This window comes from Gobio gobio, assembly GCF_949357685.1.
Source record: "Gobio gobio genome assembly, chromosome: 14".
Taxonomy (NCBI): Eukaryota; Metazoa; Chordata; class Actinopteri; order Cypriniformes; family Gobionidae; genus Gobio; species Gobio gobio.
Genome location: NC_137107.1, coordinates 33592008 through 33607784, shown reverse-complemented (window position 1 = coordinate 33607784; position 15777 = coordinate 33592008). Strand labels below are relative to the sequence as shown.

The 15777-nt window shown below is 38.2% G+C and overlaps 1 protein-coding gene across 3 annotated transcripts in view; it reads right to left on the bottom strand.

Moving 5' to 3' along the window:
* The window catches only part of unc5da (unc-5 netrin receptor Da), a 308148-nt gene that overhangs the window by 21567 nt on the left and 270804 nt on the right, over positions 1-15777 (bottom strand). For all 3 annotated transcript variants that reach the window (XM_079835311.1, XM_079835312.1, XM_079835313.1), the window contains exons 10-11: positions 14348-14752; positions 13220-13304 (exon numbers count right to left, since the gene is read on the bottom strand). In XM_079835311.1, coding sequence (XP_079691437.1) covers positions 13220-13304; positions 14348-14752 — 490 coding nt within the window. The remainder of the gene's footprint in view (positions 1-13219; positions 13305-14347; positions 14753-15777) is intronic.

Below are 15777 nucleotides of genomic sequence, written 5' to 3'. Positions count from 1 at the left end.
CTCTTGGTCACGGTTGCTAAATCTGACGTTACAAAACATCCCATAGGAAAGAACTAGAGATTTCAGCATGATTTTCAATCAAATGTGCTCATAAAGTTATACAATTGATTGGATGCTATGCTTAAGTGGGCTGGAATCAATTGTGACATTTATTTCAAGATGAAGGGAAAGGAAAAGAAAAAAATATTTAGTTTGTATCCTCTCTAGGTAATTTTAAGTGATCTTAGCAACAACATTATATCATATTTTTGGATATTCTCCCTAAAACATTTAAAACTTATCAAACACAGAGTTCCATAGAAAAGAGAAACTGGGAAAAGCAACAGTTGCAAAGGCAGGATTGGTCAGTAATGATTTAAAGGGATAGTTCACCCAAAAATGAAAATTAGCCCATAATTTACTCACCCTCAAGCCATCCTAGGTGTATATGGCATTCTTCTTTCAGACGAATACAATCAGAGTTATATTAAAAAAGTCCAGGCTAATAGAAATTGATTAGTAGTTGCTCTGTTTTTGAAGTCCATAAAAAGTTCATCTGTCCGTCAAATAACATGCTCCACGCGGCTCCGGGGTGTTAATAAAGGCATTCTGAAGCGAATCGACGTGTTTGTGTAAGAAAAATATCCATATTTAAAACTTTATCAAGTAAACTTTCGGCCGACCACCTTCCGTGGAAAAGTGTTGAATGTTGAAAGTGAAACTCAAGATGCGTACGTGACGTCATTACGAGCGTACCTGGTCACATTAATCTTATGATCGGCAGGGGAACTTTCAACAATTTTTCCATAAATTGAACAGGGAAGGCTGTCGGCCGAAAGTTTACTTTATAAAGTTTATAAAGTGGATATTTTTCTTACACAAATGCATCGATTCGCTTCAAAAGGCCTTTATTAACACCCCAGAGCCGCTTGGAGGTGTTATTTGATGGGCAGATGCACTTTTTATGGACTTCAAAAACAGAGCAACTATTAATCCAATTCTAATGCTTGGATTAGCCTGGACTTTTGTAATATAACTCCGATTTTATTCGTCTGAAAGAAGAATGTCATTTTTTTTGAGCGAGATGCTAATGGTCTAATCAGATTCAATGATGTATGCTAAGCTATGCTAAAAGTGCTACTGCCAGACCCGGAGATCGGCTGAATGGATTCGAAAACGGTAAAACTCTTTTACGGTTTAACTCTAGGGGAGTTAGAAAATAAACCTACTTTCAAAAAAAGTGGAGTGTTCCTTTAAGTTTTAATAATAAGTCCACACCACAACTAAAACAATAGTGAGGAATGACACTGTTGAAATAATTCATTGATCATTGATTTTTTTGAGCATTGAAAGTGTCAGAAAACATAACGGCAGTGTGCGTTTATAATAAACAGAATGTTTGTGTGCACACCAATATAATTTTGTTCCTATTAACATATTTTGTTGGTCCTGGAACAACATTTCTGATTTAGTCAGTATTTAACCCTATCCCTAAAACTTACCCAACCAATAACTTATCCATAAAATCAGAGGGAAATGATAGGTGAATAACACTGATGTAGAAGCACCTAACCCAGGGTTGTAAGCCCAAACTGGGCATAAACTGTAAAACTTGTCCCTCAAATCTGATTGCTTGATTGGAATGTTGTTCCAGGATCAACAAAGATGTTACTTCAAATCAAGTAGAATTTATTTTACCCAATAGTGCGTTAAAGCAGCGAAACTATTGGTGATTTCATTTTTATTTTTCTAAAACGCTTTCCCCAAATCGAAACTTGCTGTCCACTATTAAAATAAAACACAGATCAAGAGACCAACTTGTGTGGAACGCTCATGGGAAATCCTCACTCAATATGTGCTGTAGTGTCAAAATAACAGTATTGATTTCACCAGAAGATGCCAATGTTAAAATAAATGGAATGTGTTCGTTTAATAAACACGAGGGCAAGTCACTGCGATAACACCACGAACAAACATTAGCTAGAAATACAAGCAGATTTGTTAATGGAAACATGCCAAGTAGCCACACAACTCTCCCTGCAAACCCTGCAGACTCAGCGCTAATACAGATATATTGTACTTTGTGCTGGTTGAAGTGATTCCGGAGGGCAGTTGGACTTGATCGGGTGTGGATCAGTAAGTGTGTGTGTGTGTGTGTGTGTGTTCACTGGTCGATGGTGTTGTTTGAAGTGCCTTCTGAGGAGCCTGGTGACATATTGAGACAGTTTGGATGTGTTAGCGTCGATCGATATGACTGCTGTGGATCCTCAACAAGGATTAGTCATCTACAGCAGGGGGAGTTCAGACTGGGCGGCGCCATGGAGAACACATTGACACAGCAGATTACATGAACCAGACACCTGCTGTCAACAGAACCTTGAAGATTTATCATTCATTACTCTTTGCGCAAAGATTCAAACTAGATTTTAACACTTGTGAGTGGTGTTTGTCCATGTGAAACCGTTATGCTAAGGTGTTCTCTATAGCCTTGCTAGGGTGTTTGCTACAAATCTTCATGTTAGGACCTGATAGGGACAGGAAAAAAATCCAATGCCCTAATCGCTTAGAAAAGCAATAGCTTAGCTCTCTTCAATAAGCAATTGCTATACTCGTTCATGTTTGTAGCATAAACAGGCCAAAGTTCAACTCGAACACAGCCAAAAAAAAATGCTTGTTTTCAGTCTAAATATCAAAAAATTCTTAAAATCAAGACACATTTACTAAATAAGTAAAATGACTTAAGATATTTTTTCTTGTTTTTTTTTAAATAAGCAAAATTATCTGCCAATGGGGTAAGTCAAATGATCTTGTTTCTGTTTGAATTATTTGGATCCAAGTATTATGTAAATTTACATTTACATAACATTTAAAGTAATAATTTTATACAAAGCACTTACATACAGAAAATACCTGCATACAATTACATCTGTAATTCATTTTTGTAGTTACATTTATAACTACATGGTTGACACTTACACCTAACCCTACCCTTAAACATCTGTCCCTAACTTTACCCGTATCCCACCTCAATATCAGCAAAAGTGTTTTGCAATACAATATGAACACAATAATTGTACTTATTTTTTGATGTAAGTACATAGTAGTTAAGGCCACCTAACATAAAGTGGGACCGATTCTTTTTCGTACCCCATTGGCAGATAATTTAGCTTGTTTTAAGCAAAAAAAATATCATGTAATTTTGCTTATCTAGTAAAAGCATCTTGATTTAAGAATTTTTTGATGTTTGGACTGGAAACAAGACAAGAATACTACGTAAGAAAATATTTTTTTTGCAGTGAATACACTGCAAAAAAAACTTTTCTTACTTAGTATTTTTGTCTTGTTTTCAGTCCAAATATCTAAAAAATCTTACATTAAGAAGCATTTACTAGACAAGCAAAAGTTTTTGTCTTGTTTTGGGGGAAAATAACTCAAAATAATCTGCCAATGGGATAAGCAAAATAATCTTAATTCAAACAGAAAACAAGATTATTTTGCTTATCCCATTGGCAGATTATTTTGCTTATTTTAAGCAAAAATCCCCTTAATTTTGAGTTATTTTCCCCCAAAACAAGACAAAAACTTTTGCTTGTCTACTAAATGCTTCTTAATGTAAGATTTTTTTGATATTTGGACTGAAGACAAGACAAAAATACTAAGTAAGAAAAGCTTTTTTTGCAGTGTATAACAAGAATATTGTCAACCAAATAGTTTTGGTAACCATTGACTTCTACTGTCTGGAGCAAAAACGCTTCTATGTTCCAGAGAAGAAAGGTTTGGGACAACATGAGGGTGCGTAAATGATGAATAAATATTAATTATGGGTGAATTATCCCTTTAAGGTAATGGATTTTGACAACAGCTCACTAGTAATGATGCTTCTGATGAACGTAAGTGTTTATTTTACAACCGGAGCCATTTTTCATTCTAAGCAGGTGGCAGGCTGAGACAGGCGTCCAATTACAGTGTTCGAAACTGTATCGTACCAACAGGCCAGTCACTTAACAACCTTCTAATCGCTGTCTCACTCCATCTGCACTGTTTGTTTACATGTTGATTTATTTATATTGAGAGTAATTACCTGTTCCCTCTCAACTTCCTCCATTTATTGGCATTGTATCCGAACTCTTTTGTGTCTAAAATAAAAGCAATTAACGCAGATGAAGCAGCTAAGCTTGTTTTGTCATTCTGGAGAGGAGAGAGAGCGTTACCTGACATTTACCGTCGTTTAACGAAACTCTTGCAAACACTAGAAACACATTCAGTCACATTAAACGCATAACACATGGAACACAATGGCTCATATTTGCTGAAATATCAGGAACAGCAGTAAACAAATGGAAAACAGTTGAAGGGGCATCCATATTGATTGAATCTGTGGATGCCCCCCGCATGCTTTTCAAACAAAACAGACTTATTAATTAAAATGATCAAAAGCAGATGTGGATTCTGAATGCAGAAAAAAGCATCTTAGATAACAGTTAAAAATGTTGTTCTCTAAAGTGCTTTGATTGGCAGCAGGGTCAGCATATAACATACAATTAACAGTAACTGAAATAAAACTAATTACTTATTTTAATTTTAGCAAGTTGCCAAGATGGCATTTCTCATTTTCATTTAGTTTAATGTACTAAATTAATAAAAGCTATATGGACTTAAAAAGCTAGCAAATTACAACATTACAAATTTTTTCAAATGGAAATGGAAAATAAAAAAACAAATTCAAAATATGAATAAAAACTATAATAATATCTAAATACTAAAATAACACTTCATCAGAAATTAGAAAATCACACATTCATGCCAATAAATTTGGTCATAAAAATCCAGTCATCATCTACTCTTTTCTATATAACGAACATGCATCTGGCAAGTTATTTAAATCACTTGCTTACTTTACTAAAAAGAAAATGATATATTTTGCCTGTGTCTTGTTCATCACTACACTAGCATGTTTTATGCTGAACATGTAACTTGCTAAAAAGCATTTTTTCCCCCTTTTGTCATGTGTTATCTCATCCAGGGCACCATGTGAGCACCATGTGAGCCATGCACACCAATGTACCAATGGTACACAACGCCTCTTTGATTGTGATTCTCTCACCTTTCACCTCCTCGTGCAGACACAAGCCCAGAGACCACGACTTTAACAAATTCAAACCAAAACTGCTCTCTGAGGAAACCACCACAACAAGCGTCTTCATTGCATTTTGTGCCACAGGCATTATGGCCTGATCAATATTAAAGGGTTAGTTCACCCAAAAATGAAAATTCTGTCATTAATTACTCACCCTTATGTCGTTCGACACCCGTAAGACCTCCGTTCATATTCGGAACACAAATGAAGATATTTTTGTTGAAAGCTGGTGGCTGAGAAAGGCTTCAGATAGGCCTCCATTGGCATTCTGTACACTTATACTCCCAAGACCGATAAAAGGCACTTAAAATGTCGTTACAAAGTCCATCTCACCACAGTGACTCTACAATAATATTACGATGCGACGACAATAGTTTTTGTGCGCAAAAAAAAATCAAAATAACACCTTTATCCAGCTTGTTATTGCCTTCCGCGTGTGCCTCCACGACGCATGCGCGAGAATATGACGTAGGCCGGGGATCATACATTAATACATACAAGTCTCTAATGCTCCCCAAGGCTACATTGATGTAATCAAAAATACAGTAAAATCATATTGTTTTTACACTATTATTACAATTTAAAATAACTGCTTTCTATTTTAATATTTTTAAAATGCCAAAATCTTATTAATCGCATATTAATCCCCCAAAAAAATTTGGCTGAGAAATTACACCCAAAAGATAATATAAAGTTATTATTGTGATTAAAAAAAATACATAAAAAAAAGTAGCTTCAGAAATAAATATTTTTGGGTGAAATATACCTTTAATTTTTGTTTTTATTAATAAGGAAATATGAAATTATACACTAAAGAAGTGGTATCAAATGTCTAATTGAGTTATTGAGTCATTCATTCATTCGATTTGTTCTTTCAGCAGTGAAGTGAATGGTTCTATTTATGAAAATAGTAAATGTAAATGTTCTCTTTATGGTCCATTGAGTCATTGGTTCACCCGATTCGTTCAAAGTGCGGTTTCAGAAATGAAACGCCACTGTTTATTGCTCGGAATCTGAGACAAACAGTTCTGTCTTTATATTTTTGTTTGCAAAACTGAGCAAAAACAACACAATGTTGTCTAAAACAACACAATTAAATATTAACATATTTATTTTATTAATTGTAGCCTACTCGTGCTATTCTGGACAGTGATATTGCACTCTACTCGCGTGATATTGCTTATACTGTAGGCGATATCACGATTTATAGGCTAAATGTGAGGGCGTTTTCACACTGGCCGTTTAGTTCGAAACGGGGCATGGTTCTCATGAAACATTGGTAATGTGAAAGCTGTCATGTGGACCCGGTGAGCTGAGCTCAGCTCAGGGGTACTGATTTCGAGACTGCCTGAAGGAGGTGGTCTGAAATCGGTTGCGCAACTTTCACAATTCACGTGAATGTGAAAGCAACACAGGTGCGCAAGAAAAGTAACCTGGGCATGCGTTTTATTAGACAACATATTTAGTTAAATAAAACGCATGTAAGGGATGATAGTGTTGATTTACCTTGGATACAACAAGCGAGAGTGAGCCTGCAGTGTATTCAAGCACCGGCGAAAATATGCTGAACATTTAACTTGCTAAAAAGCATTTTTTTCCCCTTTTGTCAAGTGTTATCTCATCTAGGGCACCATGTTAGCCTTGCACACCAATGTTCCAATCGCGCTCTGACGAGGACCACAACAAAGGTGCCCAGTCAGTGTTAAAACGCCCTGAGAATAAGCCCCATATCTTGAATTTTAGGGACATTCTAACTGCATTCTATAGCCTTCATCACACAATGAGTTATTGCCCTGCATCATGTATGAGATGTAAGATCTAAGTAGCCTAGGTCTGGGGCAGGGCAAGTGTTAAATGCGCTAATTTTTTACTGTAACTAATTAATCTAATTAACGCGTTAAATCGACAGCCCTAGTTATTATCATCATTATCAATGTTGAAAACAGTTTGATACATTTTCTTCAGGATTCTTTGATGAATAGACAGGTCAAAAGAACACCATTTATACGAAATATAAATCTTTTGTAACATTATTGTCTTTACTGTCACTTTTTGACCAATTTAGTCAAAAAGAATGCAGAATTAAAGTATAAATGTCTCTCTCTCTCTTTAGATTTTACACACCCCAAATTTGTGTCATGGTTTCCACAAACATATTAAACAGCAAAAACGGTGTATTATTATAAATGTTAACGTCTGTGTCGACTTTACCATCATGACTACACTAAACTACAGTAAATCTGCTGTTTATTTGCAAAAAGAAAAATAATGTTGACTTGCACTGTCGCCATTACTTTGTCGCTGTCAATTCCTGTCGGTGTAAACGGTCCTTAAATAGTGCAGTCCAGCCCTGTCAAAAGTGACTGCTAGCTAGCATAGCATGCATGGGTCCTGCTATTATTCATTTCCCACGGTTCATCAAATGTAAGGAACCAGAGTTGCAGCGCTAATAACAAGGAGATACATCACCTATTGATTTACAAGTTTAATATCCGCCAGGATAACAAAAAAAAAACAAGTCTACTTTCATTAACACAGTGTGAATCATTTCCTAGTAATACAAATGTTCCGTGTGATGTCCAGGTGAATCCACAGGGAAGTGTACAGGAGAGCTTTAAGCTCTGCAAATAGCCCAGAGGTCTGAGCAAACTCAATCCTATCACTGTGAACAAATAAAATGAGTCTCTGATTGATCCTTTTTCATGACTCTGCTCTCTATAGCTGCTGTTATGAGGACTCAGGAGATTGTGCTGCTAAATTTAGGAGGTTCTGCAGATTGATTTCTGCTTCTCTCTTCTTCTAAACCCCCACCCTCCACCTTCTGTAGATGCTTTGTGGTCAGATTGCAGTGTTGTGGGTTGATTTTTTCCTTGCCACTCACCACAACTGTCAAAAGATAGGCTTTGACTGACAGTTGGGCTGAGCAGCTAGCATTTGACTGACGGTTAGCTGCGCGGCGGTGGTGTTGGCGCGTCGGACGGGAGATGGGGAAGCAAACAGCTCTGAGCTTATCGGACGCTAGCAGGTACCTTCATCTGCGGACTTGCTGAGATTGAGGTTTTCATCTTTGAGCACTGGAGAGTCTCTGAACACTCATGACCTTTGATCTCTATCAATCCCAGCAAGCCTACGACTGCGACTGAGGATTGGGAGCGAAGAGAAGGTGTCTCCCGTCTGACTCGAGGTGACATTAGTGAGTTGTACAACTTTAGTTTTAAATCCTTGCTAGTTGAAGTTTGCTCATCACTTTTGGAGGGTTAATCCCAGAGTTAAGCAGCTCAACAGAACAAAGCAAGTGGCATTTTGGGAGATTTCCACGCTGGAAACACAAGCTGTGTTACGTTTTAAAGCATCCCTATACACAGTGTTCACTGCTGCCTACACACTCGGCAGGGGATATCTGAAGAAGTTTACTGTACTTGATGAAATGTGTTAAATACAGCCTGCAAACACAGATTCGAATTTTGAGATACTGTATGAGATATACTTCACTGCAAAACCTAATATAATGCTCACTTACTTAATACTTAGTAGGACAAACTTAAATTAACAAATGAGTTCAGTTAAATTAAAGGGATAGTTCACCCAAAAATGAAAATTATCCCATAATTTACTCACCCTCAAGTCATCCAAGGTGTATATGACATTCTTCTTTCAGAAGAATAAAATCTGAGTTATATTACAAAAATCCAGGCTAATCCAAGCATTAGAATTGGATTCATAGTAGCTCTGTTTTTGAAGTCCATAAAAAGTGCCCATCAAATAACGTGCTCCACGTGGCTCTGGGGTGTTAATAAAGGCCTTCTGAATCGAATCGATGCGTTTGTGTAAGAAAAATATCCATATTTAAAACTTTATCAAGTAAACTTTCGACCGACCGCCTTCCCTGTTCAATTTATGGAAAAATTGTTGAAAGTTCCCCTGCCGATCGAAAGACTAACGCGACCAGGTATGCTCGTCATGACGTCACGTACGCATCTTGAGTTTCACTTTCAACATTCCACACTTTTCCATGGAGTGCGGTCGGTCGAAAGTTTACTTGACAAAGTTATAAATATGAATATTTTCTTACACAAACGCGTCAATCTGCTTCAGAAGGCCTTAATAACACCTCAGAGCCGCGTGGAGCACGTTATTTGATGGACAGATGCACTTTTCTATGGACTTCAAAAACAGAGCAACTATGAATCCAATTCTAATGCTTGGATTAGCCTGGATTTTTGTAATATAACTCAGATTTTATTCGTCTGAAAGAAGAATGTCATATACACCTAGGAAGACTTGGGGGTGAGTAAATGATGGGCTAATTTTCATTTTTGGGTGAATTTTCCCTTTAACTGTTATGAGTATTTAGAACTTTATTTTTCTTTTAAGTTCACAGCACTGACATATTTCAAGTAAACTGAACTGTTTCATTGTTTTGAGTTGTATGAAATCATTTGAACTCTTTAATTTAGACTAACATAAGTTTAACTGAAACTGGGCTGGGATTTTTTTATTTCCCAGCATGCTTTACCCATGGCACTCGAAAGGGAGAGTAAATGCTAAAATGTGTGTGTGTGTGTGTGTGTGTGTGTGTGTGTGTAAGATTAATGGTAAGGGAGATTTACTAGTGATTAATGTTTTGTTATGAGTTTCTGTTAATGTGTTTTTTTTGAAGAGTTACGCATGCTGCTTGGTTTAAGAGCAGGTAAATTACATGTTTGCTGTATTGATTCAGTGCTATTGTTAACATGTTAGCACATTGGCATTTTCTGTATTAGTTTGTTATAGCTAGCAAAATATTTCTTAAATTAAAAAAGATTCTCATTAAACTTTTTTGAGTTCTGACAACCTATTAGGGTTTACAGTGAAGTAAATAACTAATTTGATTTGCAATAGCTCAAAATATAAGTTTTATAAGTAAATATTTTATGTTAATTGCTATCAAAATTTATAGTTAGCTTACTCAGTACTTCAAGTTATTAACATGCATGAGTAATACAAACTCAAAACTTGAAAGTTCTGCTTACTTAAAATAGGGAACATCATAGCATCAATTTTTTTTAATTAGTCCAACTTATTCAGGTTTACAGTGTTGTGTAAACAATTCTACTATAAATTATCATCCTTTCATATGTAAATACTTGACCTGAGACAGGCACTGACGAAATATTTCTACAGAGAAGTAGCGCAGTTGTTCTCACCAGGTGTCCGGGCCCACTAGGGGGGTGGGGGGTGCTCAGAAAACCTCCAAGGTGGCCTTAAGATGACTTAAAATTGTTTGGCAATAAGACAAAACAAGCATAAAAATGAGCCAAAGCATTTTTTTATTTTAAATCCCCCCCTCAACAACTGAAAAAAAAAGGAGTTCCAGACAGCATGGATATACGAGTTAGCCTAATGTTAAAAATGTGATTTCTAAACCTGGAAAGGTCATTTTTATAATGAACATACATGCGACTAGCTCTAAAATATTTTACTCTTTATTCTGTAAATCATGAACAACTGAAAGAGTCATGTAAATTCCTTAATTTAAAACAGTGGGTACCCTGAAGAGCATTCAGTTCATAAAACGTCTTTAATCCAAATTTAATCATTGAAAGTTTTATTTTAATGCCCAATGTTTAAAATAAACAGGATACATATAGCTAGGGGGTGGGGGTGGGGGTGTGTAGACAATGACGTCAAAAAGGTTGAGAACCATTGATTTAGCATGCTTACACCGTAGTGTGACGTCTACAGTGCTGGTCTCAGGTCGAGTACAGTGCCGTTGTTGTAGTCACCATCTTTCTTTCCCTTGTTGCGACAGGATGGCACAGCTGGCAGATAACCTGCTGAACTTGGATGTGTTTAACCACTCTCGCACACAGGTCCAGCATACTAACGCTATGAAAGTACACCTTTTTATGCATCTTCAATATACAGGCCTGCTGCCGTAACTACAGCACCGTCCCTGAAACATAATGCTGGCTTTCAGCAGAGAGTGAGTGACTGACTGCTGGATCCAGCTAGGGGGAGCGAGACTGAGGGTAAGAAAGGAAAATTGACGTACAGGGATGGAAATAAAAATAAAAATGCCCTACTGATACCATCAGCATGTTGTGTTTTGGATGTTGGTGAGCCCATCTGACATCTTAACTACCATCCCCACAATAATCAACTTGACCAACTAGATTCACCAAACAATATGTTTCTGTATAGCCAGCTATTTTTTGCAAGTGAACAGCAACTTCATTAGCACCAAATCAACAGTTTGTGTGTGAAGGAAAAGCTCAGTTTCACAACCTTGTGAGCTGCCTTGATGCCTACTGCCTACATAGGGAGCTGTATTCTAAGGAGGCATCCTAAAGGCCCTGATATACTCATGGCAAAGTTCATTTTCATTTTTCACGCAGGGGTAAAAAGAAGTCTGAATACATTTGTAGCCATATACTGTTAGTGAATATATCTACACCACATAGGCTGTGTTCACACTGCAGGGCTTAATGCTCAATTCCGATTTTTTGAAAAAATGCGATTTTTTTGCAAGGCCGTTCACATTTCCAATTAAATGCAACCTTTTGTGATCTCCTGTGTGAACGTGAAATGACCCAGAAGTGACCCGCATGCGCAGAAGAGTACTCAACGGTCAACGACGTCACTTGTTGTTTACGGAAGTAGCCAAATATGGGTGTCAGCATTGGAGTTCGTTTAGCTTTATTAAAGTTATTTTCGCAACGGAGCCAGCGCCATTACAACCTTCTCATGTTAAGAAGAAAATTAAAAAAGAGGAGGAGAGCAAGGTTTTTGGCCATGGCGTTTTGTGGAGCAGTGGTAGCAACGTCGGTACAGAGAAACGTGTGTGTGCGGAGTCGCAGCCAGGAGTGGTGGGATACTGATGTGAGTGGCTTTACTGATACCGAATTCGTCAGTAACTTCAGAATGACCAGATCCACCTTCAATTATGTTTGCGAGCGCCTTCAACTAACTTTGTCACGGGAAGAGACACGTCTGCGGCGGCCCATAACAGTACAGAAACGCGTGGCTAGCAACAGGTGCGTACTTCTTCTTTTATTGGCGGTTAGCAACTATTTCTTGTGCATTACCGCCACCACTGGACTGGAGTAAGGAACGGGAGTTACAATGATGACGTTTGTCGCGTATCAACGACGTGCGGGTCGGATACATGTGACCTGGCAGTTCAGACTGAAGACGCATTTTAAAAGATCGGATATGTATCGGATTTGGACCACATACCCAAGTGGCCTGGGTCGCATTTGAAAAGATCGGATCTGTGTCGTTCAGACTGTCATGAAAAGATCAGATACAGGTCGCATAAGGGCAAAAAAATCGGAATTGGGTCGTTTCAGCCTGCAGTGTGAACGCAGCCATAGACTGCTAGCAGAGGCATTTAGATGAATATGTTAATATGTGCTGAATAAAAAAGACAGTATAAGAAAGCATCTGAACATAGCCATGTTTGCACAAGCTCTGCAGTTCAGCACTTCAGTCAAGTCAAGTTTATTTTTTAGAGTAAATAAAGCTTTAAAATATTAACATGGAAAAACAAAGGTCAGTATCGCTTTCGATTAGAATTACAACTTCAATTATTACTATAGAGCAGCTCTCCAGTGTGCCCATGTTCTTACTTGCGTCTGACCTTGACGGACTGAACAGAAGAAATTAACCAGAGAAGATTTCCACATCAAAGAAGGCGGAGCCTCAGAGCACAACTACCTATTACGTAATCGCAACAGACCAATAGTAATTTGTTGTTCACCAGCCAGAGTGAACTTTTCCAGGAAAGTTTATTCTGGTAAGCTGCTGTTAATAGTGTTGGGTTATCTCACAACAGTTAGTTAGAAGTGTATCGGGGCCTTGACGGTCATTGGTTTGGGTAAAATAATTGGTTACCCAATTAATTTCACTAAGTTTGTTGCCAATCTCCACAAAAAGCCTTAGAGTTTGGCAAAAATGACTTATCTTACAAGACAGCATAATTAAGCTGGATAAGCCTCCGCATTGTGCCAATAATGCTCCAAAATTCTCTTTCCGCAGGCAGCTTTCTAGGTTTTGAAACAGAGCACAAGAGCGAGTTGAATACAGTCTCGATTTTGTGTGTCAGTGTCATGGATGTATTACCTGGAATCCTGCTGGGTAATGCTCATGTACAGTTCCCAGGTTGTGTCCTCTTCAATCGCACCATGAGGCACCAGCAAACTCACACCTAGCAAAAGATAAGAGTTAGACACAGACACACACACACACACACACACACACACACACACACACACACACAACCAAACAATTTATATGATCCGACAGCAAGACAGAATGGGACTTGGATGCTAAACTAGAACAAACAAAGTTCCTCTTTTGTAAACACCCTTAATTTCCCAGAAGCATTTTCAGTGGGACGAATAGTTTTTGATGCAAGCCTGGAATCGTGAAACAGCAGAACATTTTTTCTTGTGGGACTCGTGCATGACAACATGTCTTCTTAAAAATCAATTCAGAACTTATGAAGGACTGTGTACAGCACACACCTTGTGAAGTGACAAGGCGCCTGTAGAGTTGTTAGAGTCACTATTCGGCTGTAAAGGTCTTAAAAAAAAAGGCTGAGCAAGATCTCCAGCACGCTTCAACAGATGCACTAGCCTCTAACCTTTCTCACACACTTCTGCCAGCCTGTCAAGACTCTTTACAGTATGTGACAGGATCAGAGGTGGAAAAAAGCAAGGGAGTGTAAAGGAGAGAGAGAGAGAGAGAGAGAGAGAGAGAGAGAGAGAGAGAGAGAGAGAGAGAGAGAGAGAGAGAGGGAGAGAGACCCTAGAGACTCCTAAATCAATGCCGCCCTGCTGGTCTGTCTGCTCTCTGTCAGTTGCCCCCTCTCTCAGCCGCTGGGTGCTGTGTGCACAGCCTCTCTAACACACAGCACAGCCCCTGGATATACTGTGTGTGAGAGAGAAAGACAAGAAAGGAAAGCTGGAGAGAGAATAAAGAAGAGACTGGGGTGTGTACATACTAGCGTGTCCCTCCCTAGACTTACAGATAAGTACGATTCAATTCAAATTCTCCCTGATGATTTAAAAGCTAGTTCTAAATTTCTAATATTCTAAAATAAGCATCAGAGTGGGCAGTGGATTGAAATTAGCCTCTTCCTTATTCAACCACCGTTTGCTTTTTAAAAAAAAATTGTAGTGTGTTTGAGTCTCTCTTGCTTCTTCATTAATCTTTCTACTAAACACAAGTGCAAACACATTTACACACCTGCGTTGGGCACCACCAGTCGTCCTCCGGCATGCCCAAAAACCCCACTTGTCCTGAGCGGCCGCTTGCCAGTTGTCATACTAGAGACCAGCATTGGCTGAACAGGGGCCAGCTGATTCTTCCCCCTCCCACCCAGCGTGCCCCCTCCACTTCCTATCTCCTGCACCACGCCGCGGGGAAATGTTTGGGAAGGAGCTTTTGCATGATACTCCGCCCTCTCGGACACGCCAAGAGACACCATGAAGGAGCTGTGAACTTTGACCTTGAGGTCAGGGAGGGGGTCAAAGAGTGCAGGTTCAGGGATGAGCTCCTTCTCCATGGAGTCAGGGAAACAGATGGGGCTGGTGTAGGTCCGTGACACGGTCAGGTCTGGCTGCATGGAGGAGTTCATTAACAGAGGGTTTCCTGGAACACAAAGTATGGTAGACCGGTGAATGAAATGATGATCATTTGTTTCGCTTGGATCTTTTAAGCTATTCATATATACATTCAAATGTAATTCATACATAGAATGAATGACTTGAGTACACATCTTCTGATTAACATGTCAACCTGTGAAATAAAATTTATTTGGAGGTGTTTGTGTGTGTGGAATTGTGTAAAAAATGTATGCACCTCCGGAAATGAATATTGTCATGTTATTTTATATGTACTTTATGTAAATTTTAATATTAATCATGCTGATTTATTATCAGTGTTAGAAACAACTGTGCTGGTTAATATATTTTTTATAACCTGTGGTACTTTTTTTCAGGATTCTTTGATGAATAAAAAGGAAAAAAAAGCAGCATTTATTTAAAATATTAATCTTGTGTAACCTTATAAACTACAGTTCAAAAGTTTGGGGTTAGTATTTTTTTTCCCCTTTATTTTTTGGAAAGAAATTAATAATTTTATTCAGAAATTATTTACTTTTAATTTAATTGATAAAAACTGATAGTACAGATTTATATTGTTAGAAAAGATTTATATTTTGAATAAATTCAGTTCTGTTTAATTTTTTTTAATCAATGGATCCTGAAAAAAGTATCACAGGTTCACAAAAACATTGATGATAATGAGTATCAAATCAGCATATTAGAATGATTTCTGAAGGATCATGTGACACTGAAGACTGGAGTAATGGCAGATGAAAATTCAGCTTTGCATCACATAAATAAATTATATTACATAAATTATATTATATATTACAATTGAAAACGTCTCGGTTACATATGGTAACCCTCGTTCCCTGAAGGAGGGAACGGAGACGTACGTCGGACGTACCGACGAGTTGGGATCACTTCAGGGAGCCCCTATCAGCTTCGAGATATAGAGAACAGGCCAATGGGCCATTGGCGTGAGATTTGCATCTCGCGCTCCGCCCTGCGCCGCGGGTATAAACAGGAAGCGAGAGCGAATGCACGCTGTTTTTCACTGAGGAGCCGAAC